Source organism: Emiliania huxleyi, assembly GCF_000372725.1.
Source record: "Emiliania huxleyi CCMP1516 unplaced genomic scaffold EMIHUscaffold_7, whole genome shotgun sequence".
Lineage (NCBI taxonomy): Eukaryota > Haptophyta > Isochrysidales > Noelaerhabdaceae > Emiliania > Emiliania huxleyi.
The window spans coordinates 1,181,410-1,206,935 of NW_005196756.1; the positions used below are offsets into that span (position 1 = coordinate 1,181,410).

At 64.5% G+C, this 25,526-nt stretch overlaps 6 protein-coding genes across 6 annotated transcripts; 3 read left to right on the forward strand and 3 right to left on the reverse strand.

Moving 5' to 3' along the window:
• Window positions 1-2,196: 2,196 nt before the first annotated feature.
• Window positions 2,197-3,831, reverse strand: EMIHUDRAFT_96850 (hypothetical protein; the record flags this gene model as incomplete). Its single annotated transcript, XM_005761979.1, has 2 exons — window positions 2,197-2,586; window positions 2,716-3,831. 2 exons carry the CDS (start codon window positions 3,829-3,831, stop codon window positions 2,197-2,199), a joined length of 1,506 nt encoding a protein of 501 aa, XP_005762036.1.
• Window positions 3,832-4,928: 1,097 nt separating this feature from the next.
• Window positions 4,929-9,058, forward strand: EMIHUDRAFT_198149 (hypothetical protein; the record flags this gene model as incomplete). The annotated part of the gene is made up of 4 exons (XM_005761980.1): window positions 4,929-6,206; window positions 6,314-8,505; window positions 8,578-8,751; window positions 8,824-9,058. 4 exons carry the CDS (start codon window positions 4,929-4,931, stop codon window positions 9,056-9,058), a joined length of 3,879 nt encoding a protein of 1,292 aa, XP_005762037.1.
• Window positions 9,059-13,977: 4,919 nt separating this feature from the next.
• On the reverse strand, window positions 13,978-14,895 carry EMIHUDRAFT_62046 (hypothetical protein; the record flags this gene model as incomplete). Its single annotated transcript, XM_005761981.1, has 2 exons — window positions 13,978-14,162; window positions 14,424-14,895. Coding segments are annotated over 2 exons (657 nt in total), but the record flags the coding sequence as incomplete, so codon positions are not given.
• Window positions 14,896-16,088: 1,193 nt separating this feature from the next.
• On the reverse strand, window positions 16,089-18,858 carry EMIHUDRAFT_448425 (hypothetical protein; the record flags this gene model as incomplete). Its single annotated transcript, XM_005761982.1, has 7 exons — window positions 16,089-16,609; window positions 16,805-16,984; window positions 17,103-17,345; window positions 17,424-17,528; window positions 17,706-17,957; window positions 18,415-18,579; window positions 18,652-18,858. 7 exons carry the CDS (start codon window positions 18,856-18,858, stop codon window positions 16,199-16,201), a joined length of 1,563 nt encoding a protein of 520 aa, XP_005762039.1. The 3' UTR covers window positions 16,089-16,198.
• Window positions 18,859-19,639: 781 nt separating this feature from the next.
• EMIHUDRAFT_96852 (hypothetical protein) lies at window positions 19,640-22,323 on the forward strand (the record flags this gene model as incomplete). The annotated part of the gene is made up of 4 exons (XM_005761983.1): window positions 19,640-21,292; window positions 21,363-21,647; window positions 21,809-21,993; window positions 22,065-22,323. The coding sequence occupies 4 exons, from the start codon at window positions 19,640-19,642 to the stop codon at window positions 22,321-22,323; spliced, it is 2,382 nt and encodes a 793-aa protein (XP_005762040.1).
• Window positions 22,324-23,842: 1,519 nt separating this feature from the next.
• Window positions 23,843-25,423, forward strand: EMIHUDRAFT_198156 (hypothetical protein; the record flags this gene model as incomplete). The annotated part of the gene is made up of 2 exons (XM_005761984.1): window positions 23,843-24,919; window positions 25,166-25,423. The coding sequence occupies 2 exons, from the start codon at window positions 23,843-23,845 to the stop codon at window positions 25,421-25,423; spliced, it is 1,335 nt and encodes a 444-aa protein (XP_005762041.1).
• Between the last annotated feature and the right edge of the window lie 103 nt (window positions 25,424-25,526).

The window sequence follows — 25,526 nt, forward strand, 5'->3', positions numbered from 1 at the left end:
CTCCACCTTCTGACGAGGCTCGAGGCGGTGGGGGTGGCCCCGCGGTGCGGCGGTGCTCCCGAGAGCGCCCTGGTGCTGGAGCCTGGAGCAGGGCACGGCTGGGGCGTGGGGGTGCGTGTGCGTGGTGCGTGCAGCGCGTCTGTTGCACACCCGCACGTACTCGCCACTGCCACTCCCAGTCCCTGACCCTGTGCAGTTGTCTGTGCAGAGCGCGCGCCGCGCGCTCTCCAGCTCCTAGCGAGCGTCAACGGAGGGAGACGACTTCACGATCACGTGGCTTGGACCACAGTGCTTTTGTAGCGCGCCTCCGTGGATCGCAAAGATCGCAACTTTGGCGGCTTGTAGCGCGGGTGGAAGCAACGCTCGGCCGTTTGCGTCTGGCCAGGTAGGACTCCGCCTGTGTTATGCGCCTATTCGTGGGGTGGAAAGGATGTGGCATGCGCATGTGCCGGCGGCTAGGGATGCACATGCACGAATGCGCGCGTCAACTGTCGTGTGGCAGGTCGCCCCCTTTGAGAGGCAGGTCTGCGTAGCGGCGTCCACATCTGCAAGGCCCCAGCACTGCCTGTTCACATGACCGGCGTGAATAGACGCGCTTTACGCCCGCCAGGAACGCGCAACCGCCCCAGCTCACTCACCCGGAGTGGCGGAGCTTGTTGAACGCGTGCAGCGGCTCGCCGAACCCGCGCAGCACCGCCGACTGCAGGCCGTGACGCTCAAAGGCGGCCTTCAGCTGGCTTTCGTAGTCGTTCCGCTGCGGGAAGAAGGCCGCGTCGAAGCGCGCCATCACCTTTGCCAGTGCGCGGGGCTGGCCCAGGTAGAGGCCGTCGGTGTACCCTCCCGCATCCCAGTTCGCCGTCCGCAGCACCAGCGAGGACGAATTGGCGGCAAGATCAATGTCCGCCTGCGCCACCGGCCCCGGGATGTAGATGTCTAGCATTATCGCGAGTGCCACGGTATAGTTGGCACCGTGGGCCTTGAGAAAGCGCGACACGCGGCTCTCCATATAGAGCTGCCGCATCGCCCGCTGCCATTGTTCCTAAGCGGCCGGCTCGTCGTCGCCGGCGCCCCTCGCGCGCTCGAGGAGGCGCTTAAGGGAAAGGGGGGGGGGGGGGTGCCACCCGGCCTGTTTATTCGCGTGCGAACCCTGCGGCAAATTGCGGCAGCGAAATGGACCTCGAAGACGCGTTCACGACGCCCCACCGCGGGGCGGGCCGCGGCGTGGTGCGCGCGGTTCCGCCTTCCGCGACGCCAAGGTCCTCGACTAGGCGACTTTGACGGCGTTGCGGGCGACCTCGGCGACGCTGCCAACGCCGACGCGGCCGCGGCGGATGAAAATAACTAATAAGAACGGAGTTACTAGGGTTGTCAAACGTTAACTTTGGGCCTAACAGTTGCACTATTGTTGGCTGAAATCCTCAACGTTGTTCAAGTGTTCTACCCAGCCCAAGCTGTTACTGTTTGTTACTGTTGTTACTGTTGTTCAGTGGTCAGCAAGCAGAAAATGCCGAAAACCCCGGGAAAACTCGGCTCCGGACACCGGAGGAGCTTGTGAATTTTCTGTGATTTTTTTGTGCTAATAGCACTTGTGGGAGTGGTAAACGTAAACCCCGAAAATACCTGAGTTTTCCCGGGTATTTTCGGGTATTACCCGCACTGGACGCTGGAGATCGTCGTGGGTCACTGCCAGGCCTTCCTTATTGTTGTTCAGCCGGCCTAACGTTAGCTACTGTTGTTGGGGAGCCCCACTGTTGTTCTGTTGTTACGTACTGTTAACACTAGCAACACTGTTCAGCTCTTAACGTTTGACAACCCTAGGAGTAACATACATGCAACCTCGCGAGTTTCTTATATACAGATTCCCCCTGTAGTATATGTCACACTCGTCTGCTTCCCATATGTACGCCTTCCCGGAGTCCAACGGGGTACCCGCTGAAGGCTTCCGGTCGCTCTCACAATGGGGCCCCCAATCCCACATGGCGGCATGGCCTCGGCGAGTGTGCAGTGAGGTAGTGCATCTGACTATCCCTGATCTTTGTGGGAAAATAGCTGTGGGGGCGGCTCCCATCCCTCCGGGTTCGTTCTTTCTTTCTTTCTGGCACAACGCTGGGCACATTTATTTGTTGTAAATTTCTCTCTGGCTAAAAGTTCTGGCATATATGACACCTGCTTTTAATATTCGCTCTGGCGCTCTGGCTAGCGCTCGGCGACGGCGCCGCGGGCGCGGGACGACCGCCGGGCGCCGCGGGTCGGCGGGAAGACGACGTGGCCGGGCCCGAGGCGCGCCATGGCGTCCGCGATGGCGACGGGCACGTAGCCCTTGGGCCCGCCGTGGGCGCAGCCGCCGCGGCCGAGCTTCGCGAAGCGCGGGCCGCGGGGCGGCGGCGGCAGGCCGAGGCGGCGCTCGAGCCGCGCGCGGAGGGCGAACCACCGGTCGTGGAGCCGGGAGCAGAGGTCGTACTCGTGGTGGGCGAGGCAGATCCAGGGCTTATGGCAGACGGTGAAGTGGACGTTGGCGATGTCGGCGAGCGGCGTGGCGCGGCAGCGCGCGTTGTCGGCCATGTTATTGTAGATGCAGCGGTCGACCTGCGCGGGCGACGTTTTCGCGTTCGCGTTCCGCGTCGGCATATTCGCATTCGCATGAGGTATACGGCGCAAGAGGGCGTCAGGGGGGAAGGGGGGAAAACCCTCTCTCTCTCCGGGCATTATTCTCACCTCGCGGGCGGCCCGGCCCGTCGGCTCGACGCGCAGGTAGTAGTAGGGCACGAGGCCCTGGATGGTCATGCCGCCCCAGTAGGGCCCGATGAGGGACCCGGCCCAGCCCTGACCCTTGCGGAAGTCGCCGCCGCGCACGACGGCGCAGAGCGCCGCGAAGGCGGCCGCCGAGGGGCGGAGCGCGAGGAAGCCCCCCTGCGCGGGCGGCGCCGCCGTGCCGCCGCCGTCCATGCCGTAGTCGTACGTGAAGAGCAGCTCCACGCCCTCGCCGCCGCCGCCGCCGCCGCCGCCGCCGCCCGCGGCCGCCGCCGCCGCGCCCTCCACGTTGGCCGCCGGGGCGTCGTGGCGCCGGTCCTTGCGCGGGCCCTCGCCGCGGCCGACGCCGCCGCCGGGCGGCCGGCTGCCGGCCCTCCCCTCCTCGGTCGCGGTGCGCGCCTCGGCGGCGGTCAGGGCGGCGGCGGCGAGGCCGCGGACGCGGCCCCCGCCGGCGGCGGCGGGGCGGTTGGCGAAGAAGAGCTCATCGAGGTTGCGCAGCACGAGCGAGTCCATGTCCAGCAGCAGCACGCGGCTGTACTCGGCGAGCGAGTAGGCCCAGAGCTTGAGCAGCTCGTCGGCGCCGCAGCAGCCCCTGGCGGCGATGCGGTCGCGCAGGAAGCCGGGCGCGATGTCCGCGACCGCCACCGGCAGGGGCCGCTCGAGGACGCGGTAGCCCAGGAAGCGCAGCACCGGCCGGCTCGCCGTCACGTTCCGCGCCACGATCGCGACCAGCTCGTAGTCGACCGCCGGCTGCGAGGCCGCCCCGCCCGGTGCTCCCGACGAGGAGGAGTTGGGGCCGCGCCAGCTGCCCATCACCGCCTCCGCCAGCACCGCCGCGCCGTCCAGGTAAGGGCCGTCCTTCGTGAGCACGATCGCGAACGCGACCGTCGGCCGGTCGGCGCTCCGCCGCGGCGGCGGCGGCGGCGGCGGCGGCGGCGGCGGCGGCGGCGGCGGCGGCGGCGGCGGTGCCACTCCCTCGGTCAGCCTGAGGCCCGGCGAGGGCCCCAGCGCGGCTGCGTGCGACAGCAAGCGAGCCACCTCTGCGCTGCCGCTGAGCGCAGCCAGATGCAGCGGCGCCATGCCCTGGGCGTCTGCTCGCGTCGCCGAGGCGTGGTGCTGTAGCAGACTCGCAGAGCGCGCAGCGAGAGAGAGCCAGGCGAGCCTGAGGTGCTGAGAAAAGGCTGATTGCACCCACCCTCGAGACACGCTTCCTGGACAGACGCTGGACAGACGCGGGGCACAGACGGCGGCGGCCACCCCCACCCAGACGCCGTAGGCATATGGCTGTAGGGCCCCAGAAGGCTAGCTGGTAGCTTCATTTGTAGTTGTAGCACAGCCGCGGGTCCGCAGTGCGCAGAGGTGGGGCGGGAGGGTTGAGAGAGAGAGAGACCCACCCATGAGGCATGACCATCCCATGACACTGCATGGACCACACTCACATGTCTTTGCATGTAACAGTTTTGTTATACCCTCATGGGGCACAAGAAAGAGGCTGCCTCGCTCTCAATCCTAGAAGTCGAAGGATTGTGAGCAGCACTCCTCGCAATCGTAGCATCTCTGTGCGATTGTGAGCACCCACGCTCGCAATCCTACATCTTCTAGGACTAAGAGCAGCTCCGCTCCGAAGGCGACTGGTGACGCCTACGACTACTACCATCGCGCTCGCAATCCGAGCAAACTCTAGGGTTGCGAGCAGCTTGGCTCACAATCCTAGCAACATGCCTCCGATTGCGAGCAGCGGCGAAGTGAGCGTGTTTGTGGTGTTTGTTGGTGTGGCGTCTGTCTGAGCTTGGATCTATCTTTCTGTGACTAAAGCCGGTTACCACTGATGGATCCCCACCCGAACAACACACAGTGAGCGCCCCAGCGCTTCACTACGCCCTCCGCGCGAAATCGCTAGTGGTGTTTCGTGGAAGCACATTGTCAGTGAGCGCCCCAGCGGCCAGCGCTTCACTACGCCCTCCGCGCGAAATCGCTAGTGGTGTTTCGTGGAAGCACATTGTCAGTGAGCGCCCCAGCGCTTCACTACGCCCTCCGCGCGAAATCGCTAGTGGTGTTTCGTGGAAGCACATTGTGCTTTGTGGCAGCACGGGTGCGGTGCCCGAGACGTTAGGTAGGTTTTCCCACAACGGCGGGCGGGAGAAACCGAGGCAACGGCGGGCACATACCAGTGTTTTATGGAGGTGTATACATGTGTGCTGACCCTCGCTCTCCTCGTCGCGCGCGCAAACGGCTTTTCGAACACGCCTTGGTCGGGCCACGCGGCTGCCGAGGCACTCCCTCCTGCGTCGGTTGAGCCAGCCCCTTTGTTTCCTTCCGACCTTGACATTGATGGCGACGGCCTGATCAGCTTCGATGAGGCGCTCCAGCTTGGACAACGCCTCAACTGCCCTGGGCTTCATGACTCCCAGAACTACCCAATAATGCTGCTGTGGACGATGACAGCGCGCGACCTGAATAACGACGGCGTTCTGAACATCACCGAGATCACCGAGAGCACGCACATGGTAGAGGGAGACCACGCACGATTCAGATCCTGTCTCCACAAACAGCGGAGATCGCTACACGAGCAGCACGACGGGACAGACAGGCTGTATTCCTACGCCGTAACCGTCCCCAGGGTTATCCCTCGTTGGCCGCCTATCCCTCCGGCGCTGCCACCAGAAACAGAATTTGCCTATGCGACTTATGACTCGATGCACCGGCTATTCTTCACGCTTGCAAAGTGCCTGCAGCGCGGACCTGGAGGCAGTGCAGCCCCCGACGGCGGGGAGCAGTGGAATTGCCCGGCCACAGTCACGCCAGCGGATCTCAAGGCGTTCTTTCAGGACGTAATCATCGAGTTCAAATCGAGGGGGGACTTCGCAACTGTGCATCCGGATGCTGCACGAACTGCTGTTGCTAATGTAGCAGGCTGCGCTAGGGCCGCAAACGGCAAAATGTACAGCCAGCTCGTGACAGCGGCCGCTCTTGAAATCGTGTCGGGAGCGGCTGGAGCCGCAGCGTTCTTTCTCAATGCGATACCTGGACTTGGACTCGTAGTTACTGCTGCCTCAATCTCTTCAGGCATTGCATCCGGAATGCTTAAGCGGAAGGCGGATGAGCTCAAAGGCTCGTTGGTCCAGTACATCAGCGGGATGCAAGACTTGGCTATGGAGCAGTTTCAGCTCGCACCCATCCAGCAGTGGGCCGCAGCGCACAAGAGCAACAGCATCTTCATCACGAAGCTACTGACGTCGATCAGCGATGAGTATGATAGCCTCGTTGCATTCTTTTCCACTTTGCCCATTGCCGTCCAAACCGCCATGGTGGAAAACACGCAGGGACGGTTCGAAAAGTTCTGCCCAGCCCCGTGTAGTGACCCGTACTCTGCGCTCTCGGTGCCCGTAATCGTTGAGTACATTGAAATGGCGGGCAACCCACTCATCGACCTCATGTCACTTCCGAGTGGCGACGTGCTGCTAGAACAGTATCAGGCTCCCCCCCCCCGCCCGCCCGCCCCCCCCCCGCCCTCCGCCCGCCGCTGTTGAAATGGTGACACCCGAAGCTCACACTTCCGTAGGTAGAGCTGGCAAACGCCACTGCTGACCCTTCACCCGAGTTTGGGGCTGTGTCGATATCCACCGCCGTGGTGAATAAGATGCTGACCGATGCGGGGCCGTTGGGGGAGACGAGTGTCGTGCACCAAATGTCTCAACAGGTGGTCGCCCTCTTCACGTTTCCCCTCCTTGTGAAGTACGCGGCCACAAGTGCTCGGGCGATTATCCCATATGTTCGAGGTGGATTCTCAGTGGTCAAGGCTTGGACGATTGGAATGACACCGATCCCAAGGGTAAATTTCGGCGGCCGTGTTATGACGACGATTGCGTCCGGTGGACGCCGTGCGCTCGCCGTCTTCAATCCAATTGCCAGACTCCCACAGAGCGTTGCGAACAGCGCGGTCGTGTCAGCTGCAGCAGAATACAGTAGGCTTGCATCTAAGGCGATTGCATCTGCAACTGGCGCAGTCACCGTCAAATTTGCTTCCCTGGCAAAGTTCGTGACGAGGCCCGTGGTGGCTGTGAAGTCTGCTCTCAGGGCAGCAGTGACCACCGGGCCGGGTGCGAAAATCACCTCGTTCTGCACCAAGTACATTGGGAAGGCGATGAAAGGACTTGGAGTGCTCGTCTCGGCTGGCATTGCCGTACTGGGCGTGATTGAATTGGTTCAGGCGGTGGATCTCTATGCAACCTTTCGCACGGCTATCGGCGAGGTCGCAACGAACCTGACAGCAACCTTAAACAGCCTCGTAGCTGACGCGCAAGAAGTGCAGCAACTGATGGCAACGGACGATTCAGCGTTTGACGGTTCTGAGTCGCCACCCCCGCCACCCCTGCCCAAATGTGCCGACTTTTTAGCGCCGCAAGGCCCTGGAGGGCATTGCTGGGCGGACACTGACACGGGCGGACATTGCTGCACGCCAGACGATTTCAAGCCGGTGGGGGACGCTTGGGTACTTACGTTGGTAGGAGACTGCATGCCTGCCGCAGTCCCATGCGAAATACTCCAGGTCACAACGGGCATGTGTCAGGACCTGACGCAGGCAGACTACGAGGCCAAAGCCGAGGGCGCCGACTGCGAATCTGACAATGAATGCCTCAGCAACAACTGTGGCCGCGCCCAGGCCGGTGACGACAATCTGCAATGCTGCAAGGCGGGCTGCACATCGAGGAGCTACTGGGGCTATAGCTACTGCTATTGCATGGAGCCGGGTACGCCATGCTGGTCGGATGCCATGTGCATTCCGTCTGGCAAAGGTTTATGCCAGGGTAACGGGGGTGGGGTAAGGAAGGGCGCGTGCTTCGAACAGGTCGACCCAGGCGCTGGCTGCAGCACAAACGCTCAATGTGCCAATGGCAATTGCGGCCGGATGCAGGCAGGGACGGACAACTTGGTCTGCTGCCCTGATGGTTGCGAATCACGAACATATGCTGCTAACGACTACTGCTACTGCATGGAGCCAGGTACGCCGTGCTGGTCGAACGCCATGTGTGACGGCGGGCCATGCAGCGGCAATTCTTGGGTAACGATGGGCACGTGCATCAGAGGCGAGCCGCCAGGCGCTGGCTGCAGCAGAAACACTCAATGTGCCAATGGCAATTGCGGCCGGATGCAGGCAGGGACGGACGACTTGGTCTGCTGCCCTGATGGTTGCGAATCACGAACATATGCTGCTAACGACTACTGCTACTGCATGGGCGAAGCCACGCCGTGCTGGTCGGACGCCATGTGTGACGGCGACATGATATGCAGGGACAATCTTGGCGGGTTACAACAAGGCACATGCTTCCGTCCGCGCGGGCCAGGCGCTGGCTGTAGCACAAACGCTCAATGTGCCAATGGCAATTGCGGCCGGATGCAGGCAGGGACGGACGACTTGGTCTGCTGCCCTGATGGTTGCGAATCACGAACATATGCTGCTAACGACTACTGCTACTGCATGGAGCCAGGTACGCCGTGCTGGTCGAACGCAATGTGTGAGAGCGGGACATGCAGCGGCAATTCTTGGGTAACGATGGGCACGTGCATCAGAGGCGAGCCGCCAGGCGCTGGCTGCAGCAGAAACACTCAATGTGCCAATGGCAATTGCGGCCGGATGCAGGCAGGGACGGACGACTTGGTCTGCTGCCCTGATGGTTGCGAATCACGAACATATGCTGCTAACGACTACTGCTACTGCATGGGCGAAGCCACGCCGTGCTGGTCGGACGCCATGTGTGACGGCGACATGATATGCAGGGGCAATCTCGGCGGGTTACAACAAGGCACATGCTTCCGACCGCGCAGGCCAGGCGCTGGGTGCAGCACAAACGCTCAATGTGCCAACGGCAATTGCGGCCGGATGCAGGCAGGGACGGACGACTTGGTCTGCTGCCCTGATGGTTGCGAATCACGAACATATGCTGCTAACGACTACTGCTACTGCATGGGCGAAGCCACGCCGTGCTGGTCGGACGCCATGTGTGACGGCGACATGATATGCAGGGGCAATCTTGGCGGGTTACAACAAGGCACATGCTTCCGACCGCGCAGGCCAGGCGCTGGGTGCAGCACAAACGCTCAATGTGCCAACGGCAATTGCGGCCGGATGCAGGCAGGGACGGACGACTTGGTCTGCTGCCCTTATGGTTGCGAATCAAGAACATATTGGGCTAACGACTACTGCTACTGCATGGGCGAGGGCAAGCCGTGCTGGTCGGACGCAATGTGTTCCAGCGGGACATGCAAAGGCAACTGGGGGGGCCTACGGAAAGGCAATTGCGCCTAAGGAACAGGATTGTGGGAGGGGTCTGAGCCCGTCAATTGGCCTTTCCCAAGGTGCCGAATGCCTTCAGTGGCCACACCCTCCTTGCCTAGCGAGCCGAGGTCGCGAGGTTGGCGAGCAGCACCACATCACCGGTCGACTGTGTCCATGGTCGTGCTCGACTGTGTTCGTACCTCATGTATCGGGGTTATGCGTTTTAGGAGGTGTGAACGTGAACAGAGTAGCCAGATAAGGTAAGGTAAACGTCTCCACACTAAGGTAAGGTAAGGTAAGGTAAACTTCTCCACACACACAGATCTCAGTCAGCCACCTGCACCTCCGATCTGCGGCCTTCACCTAACCGTGGGGCTCCTGCCCGTGTGTCCGGGCGTGGAGATGCGAGGGTCGCCCCCCCTTTCCCCACCACTTTGTGTGTGTGGTCGCGTTCTCAGGCAGGCGCCTGGTGCGTTGTTCGTTTTACGTCACGGGAGCGACTATTGTTTACTCTGAGGCCCTCAACGGCCCGGCCAAGACCTTGTTTTTTTTTCGAGCCTGTCTGCTGTGAGAGAGAGTTATCTTTTTAAATTCTTTTTCTGAGCGTGCGCGCGGCTTTCCGAGAGAGAGATCCGCGAGCGGTCGAGTGCACGAAGCCTAGTGCCTCGCCACACCGTCGCGAGAGTCGCTTAGGCGGCTGCCACCCTTTTTAAGAAGCCGTAGGCGTAGCTAATTCAAGAATTTTACAAATAAATCTCACAGCGCTCTAGGCACGGGACTGGCGCGCACACTGGCACTAACACACGATCTCTACTTTGAGGAAAATGACTTGATGGGCTTGCCCATCCCGGAGTGGTTCGACTCCACACAAACCCGAGACGGTGATGGGATTCATGGGAAGCGTCTCAGCGGTCTCAGGCCCAGTGAGGGGTAGTGCGCTAGTGCAGGCTAACCCATCCTGCTAGCCCATCCTGCTGAATTACCTCCTCTAGTCTTGTAGGTTAGCTCGATCGGTCACAACCGCCACCACCGACGACATCTCCGAGGAGATGATTGATGGAGAGGGGGGACGACACCGCCCGATCTATTCTATCTATCTATCTACCCTCCGAGGTCCCTCGGCGGCGTGCACCTCGATCCTGTACCGTTGTTTGTTGCCCCCCCCCCCCGAACACACCAGTGAGGGAGGGCGAGACGATCGACTTGTCCCGTACCATGCGGAATCGACCCTATCCAGTGCTCAAGTGCTCAAGTGCTGGACACGAGCGTGAATCCCGGCGCGAACTAACTTTGGCAAGTTTTCCACACCACAGAAATGGGGGGGGTCGTCTTGTTGGTGATGGCACTGGCCAATGCGCGACACCGTCCAAAGCCTCCAAGCTCGCCCCATACGGCGGCCCCTGCGCGAGCCACGGACGGACATACCGCTGCCTCCACAAGTTCCTTGTCCGATGCTGCTCTCGCTGCCTCGGGACCCCCTCCCGCCAGCTCGCCCAGACATAGCCGCCCCCCTCCACCTTCCCCATCGCCACCGCCGCCACCCTCGCCATCGCCGCCACCGCCACCCTCGCCATCGCCGCCGCCGCCGCCCTCGCCCTCTCCCCAGCCACTGTTCTCACCACCTGCTCCAAAGCCATCCCTACCCACGGCCAACGCCATCCCAGAGGCCGCCCCGGCTTCCACTTCTGCCGCCCCGGGTGCCGTGACCGATTTACACGAGCTTGCGTGCATCCTATCCCAAAACGACTACCTAATCCTCCGATTTTGTCCCGGCTGGGCCAGCACGGCCCAGGGCCTCGGTGCCTGCAATTGGCGACAGCTCGTCTCCTTCCTACACCGTGAGGGGTCAGGCATCAGGTGCACGGCGCCGCCACCGCTCGCGCCCTACGGGGCGCCGCCCGCCGCGCCGCCACCGCCGCCCCTGGTCTCGACCACTGCTGCTACCCTCACTTCTTTGGAGCAGTACGCAGAGCAGATTGCAGCGGTGAGAGGCTAGCCTCGCACAATACTCCGCACTCACAAGCGCGGGAGAGACCACCTCGTCTCTCTTCCCCGAGAGTGAGACCTTGCTGACAGGCGCTTGCTCTTGACCGCGTGGAGAGCGAGATACCTACCCCGGGTCCAGGGGTGGTCCTCGTTGCGGTGCTGGCCACAGTGGGCGCGCTGCTGTGCTGCTGCTGCTGCTTGTCTCTCTGCGGCGTCTATCTGCTCCGGCGCATGGCTGCGAGCACAGAGAGCCGGCTCCGCGCCGAGTATGAGGCGGAAATTCCGAGAATTCACCTGGCATTTCCGTGTCCGCCCGTTGATACCACTCCCTACCGCAAAACAGGAGAACCTTAACCTCATGGCGGACGCGTGCACACCTGTCAACAACAAGGCCACGCCCGTGGCGGCGATCCAACTGGCCTCGGACCACCCTTCCCACGCGGCCGCGGAGCCCCAGCTTCGGCTATCGCCGCCGCTGCCGCCGACAGAGGAGCCCAAGCGGGACGATACGGACGCTGAGGCGGTAGAGGCGGAGGCTAGGCGGCGGGTGCAGGACCGGCGCCTTGCAGCGAACGCGCGTGCCTTCGGGGTCCAAGCTGGCTGAGTCGACGATCTCGACTTCCAGGGGACACGCCCACAGTTTTACTCACCGTTGACGCACACACAATGCCTCCGTTCTTCTCTACCGGGGGCGAGACCAGCGTACGGCGCGCAAATCCTCAAAGAAACGAAGAAGACAACACCAAAGAGAGTCCGAGAAGATGAAGTGTACACGCGGTCTACGGCAAATTACCCATTCCACCCTGCACCCAGCACCGCAGCATGATGTATGTTGAGATCTCCTGCCGGTATCCAGGAAATTGTCTCATTAATATAACTTATTACGCTGACGACGGCAGGACGTGTGAATAGAGCACCGCGCCCACAGCAGCGCCGCCGCACACACGCACACACCAAAAACTCAGTTCATGTGGTCCTCACCACCTCGCGCAATGGGAACGCCTCCCGCCCGCCGCCGGCGCCCGAATCAATGCTGCCGTGCTCAGAGCTGCTTCCACCATTATTCACCAGAGGCGGCGCCTCCGGCACCGCGGACGCCTGCTCCGCGAGCACAGTGGTGGCGGCCGACAAATCGTTGCACTTGCCTATTGCAATTTGGACGAGGGACGTATCACTTGCCCGCATCCGCCCGCCGAACCTGCACAACACGGCGGACCCTGCAAACGACAGCGGCGCATTGCCTCCCGCATCCGGGCCAATCGCTCCATCTGCAGCCGCGCCTGCGGGGTGCGGAAACGGGCGCGGGTCCGATGATGCGTGGATGGATGACAAACGAGGGAACGAGCGAACCGCGCCGAATCACTGTCGGCGGTTGGCGCAAGAGACTCGAGCGAACCGCACCTACTCAAAACAAGCCCGAAGCTCCCACGCTGAACCCACTTCCTTTCTGCGCGTAAGAGACCGGAAGCGCACGAGAGGCTCTTCGTCCCGGCTGCCCCAAACGACGCGTGCAGCCCGGCGGGCGCTTCAAACGACGGCAAAGGGCGGCGCAGCTTCGCCCCCCCAACGCAAGACAAGGCCTGCGGTGACCCCGGGAAGAGAGCCGCTTGCGACGCGGCGGATGGCGCGGCGCAAACCGCAGCCTGCAGCCGCGGCGGCGTCTTCCAAAACTCACCCCCGTCCTCGTCGGCGGGGGCCGCAGCGGCGGGGGCTGCATCGGCGGTGTCGGCGGGGGCTGCTGCGGCGGCGTCGGCGGGGGCTGCTGCGGCGGCGTCCGCGCCCATCCTGCCTGCCTGGTGCCCTTGGGCGGCCGCAGATCCCACAGAGGCTGGCCTCGGTGGCCACCTGCTCCGGTCGACGGAACAGACGGAATAGATGCGGGTCGGTGGGGTGGGTGCGGCGGCAAGGCAGCTTGAGGGCTTGCAGACGCAGCTCGTGCTTGGCGGAGCGCCAGAAGCAGCACCCGCAACGGCAGAATGGCAACGGGGCGGGACCTCCGTGAGATCGGTGGCGGACGGCTGGCATGAGTGCGGCCGCGGGGGCGCGCACGCGGCAGCGGCAGCACCAGCGTGCAGCAAGGCATCGGCGGCGGAGCCAACCGGGCGGCTTGCAGAGGGGCTGCTGGGGGGGCAAGGGTCGCCGAAGAAGGAGAGGGGCGACGAGCGGAGGGAAGAGGCTGCGAGCGAGATCGAAGCGCACACGGCGCTGGTGAAGGGGGCGTCGGAGGAGTCGGTAGCCACGCCGCCGCTCAGCGCCGAGTCTTGCGAGAGCAGCGCGGGGACGAAGGGCAGGCCCTCGCAGCCGCGCGCGCTTTCGGGCGACATGCTGCTGCTTTCGATGCGGAGCTCCTGCAACGCGAGAGGAGAGTCGCGTGGGTGGGGAGGGGCATGTGGGGACGGGCCGTCTGGCGCCCCCTTGAGGGCGGCGGCTGGCGCCTTGCCCCTTTGCTGCCCGCGCTCCTCCGGACGTGGCGCGAGCGGAGGGCTTGCTGCGCCGGCCGCACGCACTGCTAGGAGGGGCGGGAAAACGACCCTCGGCGGCAGGAAACCGCGGCTGCCCGCGGCGCAATTCCTCGACTCACCCAGCGCCGCTGACTCCGCTCCGCGTGCTGCCGCCGCCGCCGCGCGCTGCTCGAGGGCGAGCGAGTCCGTGCTCGGTCCGCCGTCGGCGGCGCGCCGACTCAGAGACGACCGCGTGTCGAGGAGCGTGTCGGAGAAGGGGCGGCGCGGGAGGGGGCCGTGCGCGAAGGGATGGGGAGGGGCCGCCCCAGACACCCAGCCCGACGCGAGCACCTCGGACAGGTAGGGCCGCTCGTTGACGTCGGGCGCGAGGAGCGACAGCAGCAGCAGCTTGGCCTCGACGGATACCTTCCACAGCACGCGCATCGAGAGGTCGGGCACGCCGCAGCCGCCACCGTCATCAACGTTCCATCCGGGTGGCGGTGGCGCGGGGAGCCGATTTGCCAGCAGCGCGTACATGACGACGCCCGCGGAGAAGATGTCTGCCGCGTAGCTCCAGCACGGCCCGCAGGTCACCTCTGGAGGCGCGTAGCCGGGGGTGCCGAAGAACTCGCGGTCCTCTCGCGCATCGGCGACCGAGCAAGCGTGGCCAAAATCACACAGCACCAGGCGCGCCGGGTCCCCGCCCTCTCTGACAGCCGCGGGAGCCTCGTCAGGCCTATCGCTTGAGGAGAGGAGGCTCGCGGGGCGTGGAAAGGGAGCGCTGCGGAAGCGGCCAGGGCAGGGGGGGGGGGGGGAGGGGGGGGGCAGGTTGGCTTGAGGCGGCCCTTGGGCCCCAGCAGTGCCGACCGTCGACGCGTGGTGTGGCACCGGCTTCAGACGAGGCGGGTGGGGAGATAGCCGCGCCGGTCGGCGTGCGCAGGGGAGGGCGGGCTGGAGGTGGCACGGACGCCTCGCGTCACAACAGAGCAGGTTCTCGAGCTTGATGTCGCGGTGGACGATCTCGTGAGCACGAAGGTGGCCAAGGGCGGCGCAGAGCTGCCCAAACATTCGACGAACCGCGCTCTCCGCAAAGGCGCCGTGCCGCTGCAGAAGTTGCTGGCAGTCACCGCCGGGCGCCAACTCGAGGAGCAGGCCGACCGCCGTGCTGCTCGCAAACCAGCCGAGCCAGCGCGTGACGTGCGGGTGGCCGCTCAGCTGCCGCAGTAGCAGCGATTCGCGCCGCAGGATCGCACGGGTTGATCGCTCGGCGAGCTTGAGCGCGCAGCGGCTGTCGTGGCCCGCGCCAGCCCCGCCGTCGCGCCGCACAGCCTCAAAAACCCGCGCGGTGGCGCCGTCCCCGAGATGCGCGGTGACCGTGTACGCGTCTGCAAAGGCGAGACCGGCCTCGGACGCGAGGCCGTCGACGGCGGCCGAATCCATGTGTGTGTGTTTTCAACACACTCGTCGGGAAGCTGTGCGACCACAGTAGAAGGCGTGCGGCGAGAGTTTTTTTTTCGGGCGTGGCGAACCAGCATTAGAAACCCGCGATCCCGCAAAATGTGGGCGTGATGCACACCGCGGCATGAGTGAAGCATAGGCTGACCAGAGGATACAAACATGTACGTGCACTGGGTTAGAAAAGGTAAGAAAGAAAGAAAACAGACACTCCAAGGTCCCGACAGTCTTCGCACCGGCTCGAGCCATAAGACTTGCACGTGGTGGCCGTGCACGAGTAGTTGTATTGAGTAATGCGCTCTTCTTGCCCACACGCGCTAGCCTACTCCCTCGGTCCCTGTATCGGCGCCGTCGATGCGACGCCGATACTGACGAACGAAACCTATCCCCGGTGGTGGGCGCTGGATCAGGTTAGGTTGCTGGAGCACCTCCAACTCCTCCTCTGAGTCAGACACGCCAACGTCGACGACTGCGCCCTCCTCCTCCTCCTCCGATTCGCCGACTGCACCCTCCTCCTCCATGGGCTCGATCCGATTCCGCAGCGTGTCGTCCTCAGCGGCGGTGCTGCGCGGGAGGCGGCCGCGGGCACGCTGGGCTCGATCAGCGGCGTATATTGCAGATTTGTCAATGGTACCGCGTCTGCGAGGCGGGCGCCTTGCGGGCAGAGCCCTTAGCCACCCTTTATATCTTGCGCGGTCAAAAACTCCCAAAAAAATCGGCGCCTGCGGCGGGCCATGGGACCCCATCTCCCCCCCGCATGGTCCATGGATACCCTCTAGGGCCCCCGCCTCCCCCCAGAGGCCGAGCTCAAACAATGCTCAAAGCAAAAGAACACTCGCTCGCGCACAACAGATGACAACACCGGCCCCCTAGACGCCAGCTAGACGCCCCCCCGGTGCCCCTCTGCCCGGGCCTCCCTATCTGCCAGGGAGCGCAACCCCCGGGTGCGCCGCGGCTTCTGGAGCCTCTGCCCGCCGGGTCTCCCAGTCCCACGTCCCAGGCGCCAGAGCGGGGGCGCGTCTCAATAATCATGTATCACTCTGTGAAGAGTTTTCTCGTTGAAAGTACAAAGTGTTTTCTATAAATCATCATGTCGCCACGACCGCCGGCTCCAATAGAGGGTCCATGCGCACCCGAAGCGCGGACCCTCTGACATTCGCGCCATCCCCCGCCGGTTTACACAAGACCGTGGGCATGCCCATGCGCTCCCGCTCAAGGCAAAACGCCTGCGTGCGGCCCCGCCCTCGCCCCCGCCCCCCCGAAGCTCCCCCCTCCCCTCCACCTCTGATCATTTCCCCCCAGCTGGCGTCACCGAGCCGAAATGATCAGTCTGCACGCGGATCGGAAGCCCGCCCGGCGAAGGGTCGCCCCGAGGACAGACGGGAGAGGCCGCCGCCGCGCCGCCAATCCGCGCCGCAGCGGCGCCGACGCCACCGCTCGTCAAGCTAGTCCGGCGCACCCCCCCCATCAACACGTCGGCCGGCGACGCGGCGGGGTCCGGCGTGGCGGGCGGTGCGGCGAGCTGCTCGCGCGCCTCGTTGATGAGCGCAAGCAGCCGTGCCTTCTCCGCCGCCGCAACGCCTGCGGACGCCTCCGCCGCCTTCCGCACGTCTGTCAGCTGCTGCAAAAGCGATGCGGCTTCCGCATCAGCGGCGGCGGAGGCGGCAGCGGAGTCTGGCGTCACCAGGGGAAGCTCCACCTGGTGGTCAAGAGCGGGTGCCTCTATCCTTCGCTGCTCCCGTGATGATTAGAGCGTGGGTCGGCTGGCGGTGGTGCGCGCGTGGCGGACCAAGAGAGGGAGGGAGGGAGGGAGGGAGGGAGGGAGCGAGGGAGCGAGGGAGCGAGGGGGGGGGGGGGAGGCAGCAGCGAGCTGGGGAAAGACGGGGGGAGGCGCCTGCAGCTGGCCTGCCTCAAAGAGCAGCCTTCGGTGCACGCCTTGAACCGCCTCATCCCGGTCTCGCAGGACGGCGGCGATCTCCTCGTGCGCGATCTCGACGGCGACCTCCGGCAGCCGCGCCTCGTCCAGCCCCTTTTGGGCGGCGCGTTTGAGGCGCCGCTCCAAAACAGCAGGCACCTGCACTCACAGGCGCGGCTCAGGCGGTACGGTGAGGGAAGCCGTCGAGGCGGGCTCAGGGAAGGCGCGAGAAGGGGGGGGGCTCCCTCTCTTGTTTGGGAGATGCGGCGGCGCGCACCTGCTCGAGCTCGCATGCGCGCGAGGCGAGCGCCGTGTAGTAGCGCCGGAGCCGTCCCTCCCACTCGGCGGCCGCCGCAACCCCTTTGGGCGAGGAGGCGCCCCGTGCCCCCACCGGCGTGGTGGGGCTGCCGCTGCCGCCGTCGGAGAGCGGGAGCACCTTGCCGTCGGCGAAGAAGGGGTGCGCAAGGGTGGCCGCCGCGTCGAGGCGGCGCGCTGGGTCGTAGCAAAGGAGCTGCTGCGCCTGCGCGCGGGCGGGAGACGGGCTGGGCGAGCGGGAGGAGAAGCTGGGCCGGGCGGCGGCGTGCGGTGCCAGGTGGACTGCCAGGGGCTCGGTCGAGGTTGGAAAGATGCGGTCCCAGGGGAAGGGCTTGAGCTTTGGCAGCTCGTCGGCGGTGAGGCTCGAGTTCATGGAGCGGAGCTCGTCCTGCAGGGTGAAGACACCCGCATCAGGGCGGGAAGACAGCAGAGTGTTCAGAGCACCGAGCGAACACGAGGGATAGAGTGAGCACAGCGGAGAAGGGGGGAAGTGAGCGGAGTCCGTCTTCCGCGTCTAGGGAGCGTCGGCCTCGGAGGGCGTGCCGAGCAGCTTGAGGATCTCGACGAGGTGCTGCTGCGTCGAGTCCTGGCCTTGGAAGGGGAGGTGGCCCAGCAGCAGCTCCACCAAGATCGTGCCCACCGACCAGACGTCCACCGCAACGCTGTACTCGCTCGCGCCGAAGAGCAGCTCGGGGGCACGGTAGTAGCGCGAGCAGATGTACGAGACGTTTGGTGTGCCCGCCACGAGGGTCTTGGAGCAGCCGAAGTCGCAGAGCTTGCACTGCAGGGTGCTCGGGTCGACGAGGAGGTTGTCGGGCTGGGCGAGGGGGCGGGCGAGGGGTGAGCAGGGATCTCCCGGGCACCACCTCATGGTGCGCCTCGCGCGCGCGGGGGGGGGGGGGGGGAAAGGGGTTCCCGGGGGGGGGAGGGGGTTCCAGGATGGTGCCTTCGGCGCTCCAACACCAGGCCGGGCTAGAGAGGCTGCCACACGAGGCTGTGCACCCCTCTCCCCGCGCGAGACAGCCTCTCGGCCTCTCCTCTAGATCCCGGCCAGATCTCGGCCAGATCTCGGCCAGATCTCGGCCAGATCTCCGCTAGATCTCCGCTAGATCTCCGCTAGCCTTGATATCGCGGTGGCAGATGGAGCGCGAATGGAGGTACCTACGTTCACCATGGTCAGGGGTGTGATGAGACGCGACGCTCTGGCAGCCCGCGCGCGCAAGCGTGGAGAGGCACTCGAGCGCGCGGAAGGTCTGGTAGAGGTAGGCTCGCACGTGACCGATGTCGAAGCGGCGGCGGCGCTTATTGTGCTGCAGGACGAGGCCACGGAGTGTCTCGGGAAGGTAGTCCATCACGAGGTGGAGGTAGGTCTCGTCCTTGCGCCGGCCGGACTTCTCGAAGAAGCAGCGCAGCCGGATGATGTGCTCGTGCTCCACGAGCTGCATCATCTGGAGCTCGCGGTTGTGGAAGCGGCGGTCGAGCAGCACCTACGCACCACGTCTCCAACTGACCCAACTCAAACCCAGCGCGAGCCGCCGCGTGCGGCTCAGCAGGGCCTTTTTGATCGCGACCACCTCGCCGTCGGCCGACCGGGCCCGCCACACGATGCCAAAGGCGCCATTCCCGACAACCTTCTCGAGCACGTACTGCTGCGCCCCGCACTCCCAGACGGTCCCCTCTTGCGCACCCTCCAGCAAAGCTCTGACGTTATCCCCCATCCACCGCGCTGTTGCGGGTATTGTCTGAGCGGAAGCCTGCGTAGAAGCGCCGGAGGCTGCGCCCGATGCTTTGCGGGCTGACCTCCCTCGTGCAGGAACCCCCAAAAGGCGTGCGCCGGTACGTTTTCTTTCGTACGGGTGCGGATACAAATTTCTTTGATTTCGGGCTCGCATGGCAATCGTTTTCAGTTTTTTTCGCCACGGGAGGCTTCCATTCCAAGTTTTTAATACTCTCTTCGTGTTTCTCGAGAGCACTCTCTCCTTCCTTTCCTCTCTAGTTTCGAAAAAGAGGAATAATTTATCTGTCATGGAGAGAGAGAGAGAGAGAGAGATCCAGTCCGAGCCTGGCTGTTCTTCACCTTTCTACCTACCTACCTACCTAGAGAGAGAGAGAGAGAGAGAGAGAGAGAGAGAGAGAGAGAGAGAGAGAGAGAGAAGAGAGAAGAGAGAGAGAGAGAGAGAGAGAGAGAGAGAGAGAGAGAGAGAGAGAGAGAGAGTCGCTTATTGTCAGAAAGAAAGAAAGAAAACAGACAACCCAAGGGAGGGATGGGAGAACGGCACGCCGCCACCACACAGGGATTTATTGTCAATAGATTACGCAAAGGGCAAATGGACATTCAGGACGGCAACAGCAATTATTAGCTGAATTAGCGTTCGACGCTCCTAACAGGCGCATACAAGGGAGAGGGCTGTCGTCGTGAGTGTCTCGCACCACCGTCGCGGCAGCGGCTGCGGGTGAATTGCGCGCCTCTCCCTGCTGCAAAACGTATCAGCGTATAGCATGGCCATTTGGCCGCCGTCGCCACCAGTGCCAGTGGCACCGCCGTTCAGCCCGGCCGTGGTATACACGATCACGACGATGGGAGGATCCTACCCTGAGGAGGTGAGCTGGACTCTCACCTGCGAGGGGAAGGAAGTCATCTCTCAAAGCGCCCGCAACGCAACATGGTACGCAACCTACCCCGTCTCGCTCTCAGTTGGCATGCAGTGCACCCTGCTCATGTGCGATTCGTATGGTGACGGCTGGGACGGCGCCAGCTGGACGGGCCTCGGGCAGGTGGCCCTCACTTTGGATTGCCCCACCTACACCTACGACGGATTTCCTCTCACCTACGACGGATTTCCTCTCACCTACGGGTACGATCCTTTCACCTATGACACCTCCGGGGACCTGGGCCTGCCGCGACCGAGCCCTGAACCGAGCCCTGGTGACGGAGCCTGCCCGGTTGTTCGGGGCGGCCACTGCTACCAGCGCATCGAGCACTTCGAGGTGGCGCTCGTAGCCCCTCCCCCTCTGCCGCCACCGCTGCCGCCGCCACCGTTGTCACCGCCGCCGTCTCTGCCGTCGCCACCCTCGCCACCACCGGCACCGCCGTTCAGCCCAGCTGTGGTCTATACCATCACGACGACGGGAGGATATAACCCTGAGGAGGTGAGCTGGACTCTCACCTGCGAGGGGAAGGAAGTCATGTCTCAAAGCGCAGTTATCACGTACGCAAGATCCCACGCTGCTGTCCGTGAGTACCCCGTCTCGCTCTCAGTTGGCATGCAGTGCACCCTGCTCATGTGCGATTCGTATGGTGACGGCTGGGACGGCGCCAGCTGGACGGGCCTCGGGCAGGTGGCCCTCACTTTGGATTGCGACACCGTGGAACCGAGCCCTGAGCCGAGCCCTGCACCGAGCCCCACCTACGACGGATTTCCTCTCACCTACGACGGATTTCCTCCCACCTACGACGGATTTCCTTTCACCTATGACACCACCGGGGACCTGGGCCTGCCGCGACCGAGCCCTGAACCGAGCCCTGGTGACGGAGCCTGCCCGGTTGTTCGGGGCGGCCACTGCTACCAGCGCATCGAGCACTTCGAGGTGGCGCTCGTAGCCCCTCCCCCTCTGCCGCCACCATCCCCGCCGTCTCCGCCGTCCCTGCCGCCGCTGCCGGGCTACTGCTTCGCCACCTCGGCGGTCGCATCCAAGGCCGTCGTTGTCCCCAGGATTGTCGGCGGCTTCAATATTGACCCGCCGAGGCTTTATCAGTTTCTCGTCCACCTCGACCCGCCTGGCTGCGGAGGCATCCTCATCGCCCCCGAGTACGTGCTCACTGCCGCGCATTGCGTGCCTGGCATTTCGGTCGGCCAATCAGTGCTGATTGGTCAGTACGATCGCAATCCCCCCTCCCCAGACGCGTGTGTCGAGACCATGCACGTCGAGACGATCGTCTCGCACGAGGCGTATGAATCTAGCACGGAGAACAACGACATTGCGCTCATCAAGCTGACGGGAGTGAGCCAGTACGCCCCGATCGACCACCTCGACCAGCCCGGAGATGGCACCTGGCACGTCGACGGCACCGACCTCGTCGTGGCGGGCTGGGGCACCCTCTCATCAGGCGGCGCGGCGTCCGACATCGCGCAGCACGTGACGGTCCCGGCGGTGCCCGACTGCGCCGCAACTAACTACGGCAACCGGTACAACCCCGACACGATGGTGTGCCGGCGCGAAGGGGGTCGACAGCTGCCAGGGCGACTCGGGCGGGCCGCTCTTTGGCATCGACGGCTCGGGCGAGCGGACCCTGGTCGGCATCGTGAGCTGGGGGGAAGGCTGCGCCAGACTGGGCTACCCGGGCGTGTACGCGCGCGTGCAGGCCTACACCGACTGGATCTGCGCGAGGACGGACGGCGCGGTCTGTCCGCCGCCGGCCTCGCCACCCTCGCCACCGCTAAGCCCGCCGCCGTCCCCGCCGCCACTATACGCCATCACGATGACGGTGGGCAGCTTCCCCTGGGCGGTGCGCTGGACTCTAGACTGCGAGGGCGAAAGCTCTACTGACACGCTACGCGGGGTCGGCTGGCAGGATGAGTGGGCCGCAATGCTCACGGCGTGCGCTGAGCGGGCCCTGATTACTGCAAGCGCTGACCCTAGAGAGCACAAAGGGCTGGCCTGGAGTAGGCGGGCACCCACTGCACCCTGATGATGTACGACGAGGCGTACGCCGCGCGCGAGTTTGGCGCGCCCAACGTCACGTCGCCAGAAGTGGCCGCCGCCGCGGCGGTAGCGGGCGGTTGGGACGGCGCCGCCTGGTCGGGCCTCGGGCAGACAAACATCACGAAGCGCGCCAGCGGCTATGCGGAGCGGTGCGCGTCTAAAGCTGCCGGTGTGCGCGCCAGGCCCCATCAGCGGACGTTTCGCCTGGCTCGATGAGTAGGTACGACCTCGTCGTGGCGGTGGATGGCGCGCCGTCGCTATGCGAGCCGTGGTGTGCGCTCGACGAGCGCTGGTGGAAAGACAAGTGCGACCTCGATGGCTGTTCCGGTTGCGGCGAGTGCACGGCGAACGTGTGCAAGGACTGGTGTCGTTCGGTCAACGAGCCATGGGCCTTCCTATGCACCTGGCAGCAGTGCGTTGGCTGCACCGAGTGCGTCGGCTCACCCGAATATGAGACGAGCGACTTCGCCTGCTCTTAGGGAGTCTCCATCGGCGGAGACTTGGCCGCCGGATCGGGCACGGCTCGGCGCTACGCCAAAGAACACGCCAACCCATCTGGGCAGTCCGCGTCTGATGAGCACGACTGGCCGCTCCCCTCGGGGGTTGGGAGCGAGGCGGGATCCGACGTACACAGTACGTCGGGACAACAGGTGTCACAGCAGAGGCCGAGTGCAGTACATCCCGTATCGGATCCGGTAGGGGGGGCACACTTTTGTGAATTGTCGCAGGAATCCAAGCACCGGGCGTCGTCGGCAGCCTGCCAAGAACAATCTAGGCCTGCATTCACGCAGGTACCTAGGGCGGAGGGAGGCGGCGGCGACGGCGAGGCGGAGGGAGGCGGCGACGGCGACGCGGAGGGAGGCGGCGGCGACGGCGAGGCGGATGGTGGAGGAGGAGAGGGCGGCGGTGGGTTTGGCGGCGGTGGTGATGGCGAAATGGTCGAGGAGTCGTTGCGAAGGCCGAGACCCAGGCCAAGCCCTAGCCCGAGCCCCAGAACGACGATGACGGCGACGAAGAGGAGAGCGCCAGTGTGGCGGCGTGGGCCCTTGCCCTCGCCGCCCTTCTTGGCCGCGCCGCCCTCGACATCGATGTGGTTCTGCGCGCGCTGCATAGCCATGTAGAGGAACGGAGACGGTTCTCAGTGGGGCACGCGCCTGTTTCGGCGGTTCCGGATGCCGGATGCGCGCCAATTGATTAGGAGTACGAAACGGCGCTGTTTTTGGCGTTTCGTTTTTCGCGTTTCACCCTCCGGGTTTTTGTTTTCTCGTGTTTTCATGCCCTCGGCCGAGAACGTTTTATTAGTTTCTTGTCGGTACTCGTAACGGACTCACGGGACGTCCGCACCAACGGTTGGCCATAATGTCGGAGCTCGGCCTGCCCGCCATTGCAGCATATGAACAGCACTAGGGACGCCGAAATCGCACAATGTCTGGTCCGACGCCCGCCACATGACGCCCACCGCAGCCGCGTTGGGCGGCGCGCGCCGACGCCGACCATCACCACCGACCGACGGCTCGCACGGCCGTGCGGTGAGCAAAAATTTGGGTCGCTGCGCGCCTGCCGACCGCGGACGCAGCGGTATGGGGGGGGGGGGGGGAGGAGTTGGACGCTACCGCTACCATCACCTACTCTGCTTACTTCGGCCGTTGACCCCTCGATGGTCGAGTGGCTTCCGGATCGAATCGGTAGGTTGACCCTTATAAATTTTTTTCTACATCGAGCGGGCTCAGTTTTTGCTCTGATAGGGTGCCCACAGGACCCAAAAAAAGAAAAGAAAAAAGAAATGGGGCACTCCCGATCGCAGCACTTCGTGTTGGCCAGTCGAGATATTGAGAGTGTGACTAGAGGAGGGTGGGACGCTGGGGATTCTCAAAGGTATGTATGTACAATGTGAGAGGACTCGAGATGTGTTCGAGATTTGGGCGGTCGTGCTTTTCGGCGGTCGTGGAGGTCGTGGAGGTCGTGGAGTGGCGAGTCACGCTCGGGCGGACAGCACTGATGCCGTCGCCGGACGCGGCGGCGAGGCACACGGGCGCCGGCGTGGCGCGTCGGCAGGCCCACCACGAGCGGATGCGCGACGAGCGCGCTCGGGAAGCGGCCGCGGGTGACGCGGAGCTTCCGCCGGAGGACGACGCGGTCGAGATGGCGAGCGCCGTCCACGTGCTGGACAGCGTGGCGGAGGTGGGCCCGAACTACACTCTGCTGCGCAGCAAGGAGACGAAGGCGAAGCGGCGGAAGCGAAAGCGCGAGGATGCCAGGGCGGCGCTCGACGGCCACACTGTCCTGTCCACCGGATCGCGCCTCGAGATCTTCTGCGACAGCGAGCGGTGGTACCCTGCGACCGTAATGGCGCGGGAGGAGGACCGGGACGGACGGATCGTGCACGAGGTCGAGTACGACGGCTACTCGGATCGGCGGTGGTGGCACATGCTGGACGACGAGCGGTGGCGCGCCGTCCCAGAGCAGGCCGGCACGGGCGCAGGAGGCGCTGCCGCAGATGGGGATGGGGATGCGGCGATGGACCGCGTGGACGGCGAGCATGGCGCCCGTGCCGCGGGCGACGCCGAGGCGGCCGAGGTGCGGCCGGCGCCGCCTCCTGTGCGCCGGGGCGTGCGGCGCAGCGCGCTGGCGGACGCCCTCGAGGCGGAGGATGACGAGCAGCAGGTCGAGGCTGCGCGTGGCGATGGGCGGCCGATGCTAGCGCCCCACGGGCCGGCGCTGTCGGCGCACCTTCGGGTCGTGCACCTGCGGCTGCGCGAGTTCCTGGCGACGCAGGCCGCGGCGGGGAAGAGCGTGCCGATGCAGCGGACGGCTCTCGGTCTGCACCCGACGATGCGGTGGACGATCCGCTTCGGCAAGTGGCTGGCAACGACGCGAATCACCGCGCCGAGGGCGAGCCGGTGGCACGCGACCGAGCGGGGCGACGCGCGGGAGGAGGAGCCGACGGTGCGCACGGGTCGCGGCGAGAACACGGTCTACGTCGCGCTGCAGCACATGAAGAACCACGTGTGGCGCGAGATCTGGCCGGCGATGCCGAGCGACGCGAGGCAGTACTGGCGGCTGGTGACCAAGCAGGTGATGTCGCTGTACGACGGCGGCGGCGGCGGGATGAAGGATGCGGCAGGAGCCGCCGGCCGGGCGGCGGGCCGCGAGGCGGCGCGGGAGAGGGCGTCGCACGGGCAGAGCGAGGCGGCGCAGCGGGCGGCGAGCGAGAGGGCGAGCGCCGAGGCGAGCCGGCGGACGATGGCCGAGCTGCGCGAGGCGACGACGAAGCCGTGCACGAGGCAGCACCTCTTCCAGGTGGGAGAGTACCAGATGCAGGACACGCAGCTGATGGAGCCGTTCGAGGTGAACGTGGCCTTCATCATGAACGCCTACTTGTGCTTCGCGCGGCAGACCGGGTGCCGGCCGGGGATGGCAGTGAACGACGCGGCGGACGCGGCCGATATGGACAGCCACTGGCGCGCGTCTCCCGCTGAGAGAGAGAGAGAGAACGGTGGCGTTGGTGTGGCTCTTACGTACATTCCCGGAGGAGGACTGCTGACAGGGTTTGCTGAGCGAAGGCAAGCAGGAAGATAAAAATAAAAAAATCTGTTCACAGCCTTGTTATTGAGAAGAAAATACCTCCTATGGTTCACATAGGAATCCTATGGTGCCTTCGGGGGGTGGAGGAGGGAGAACG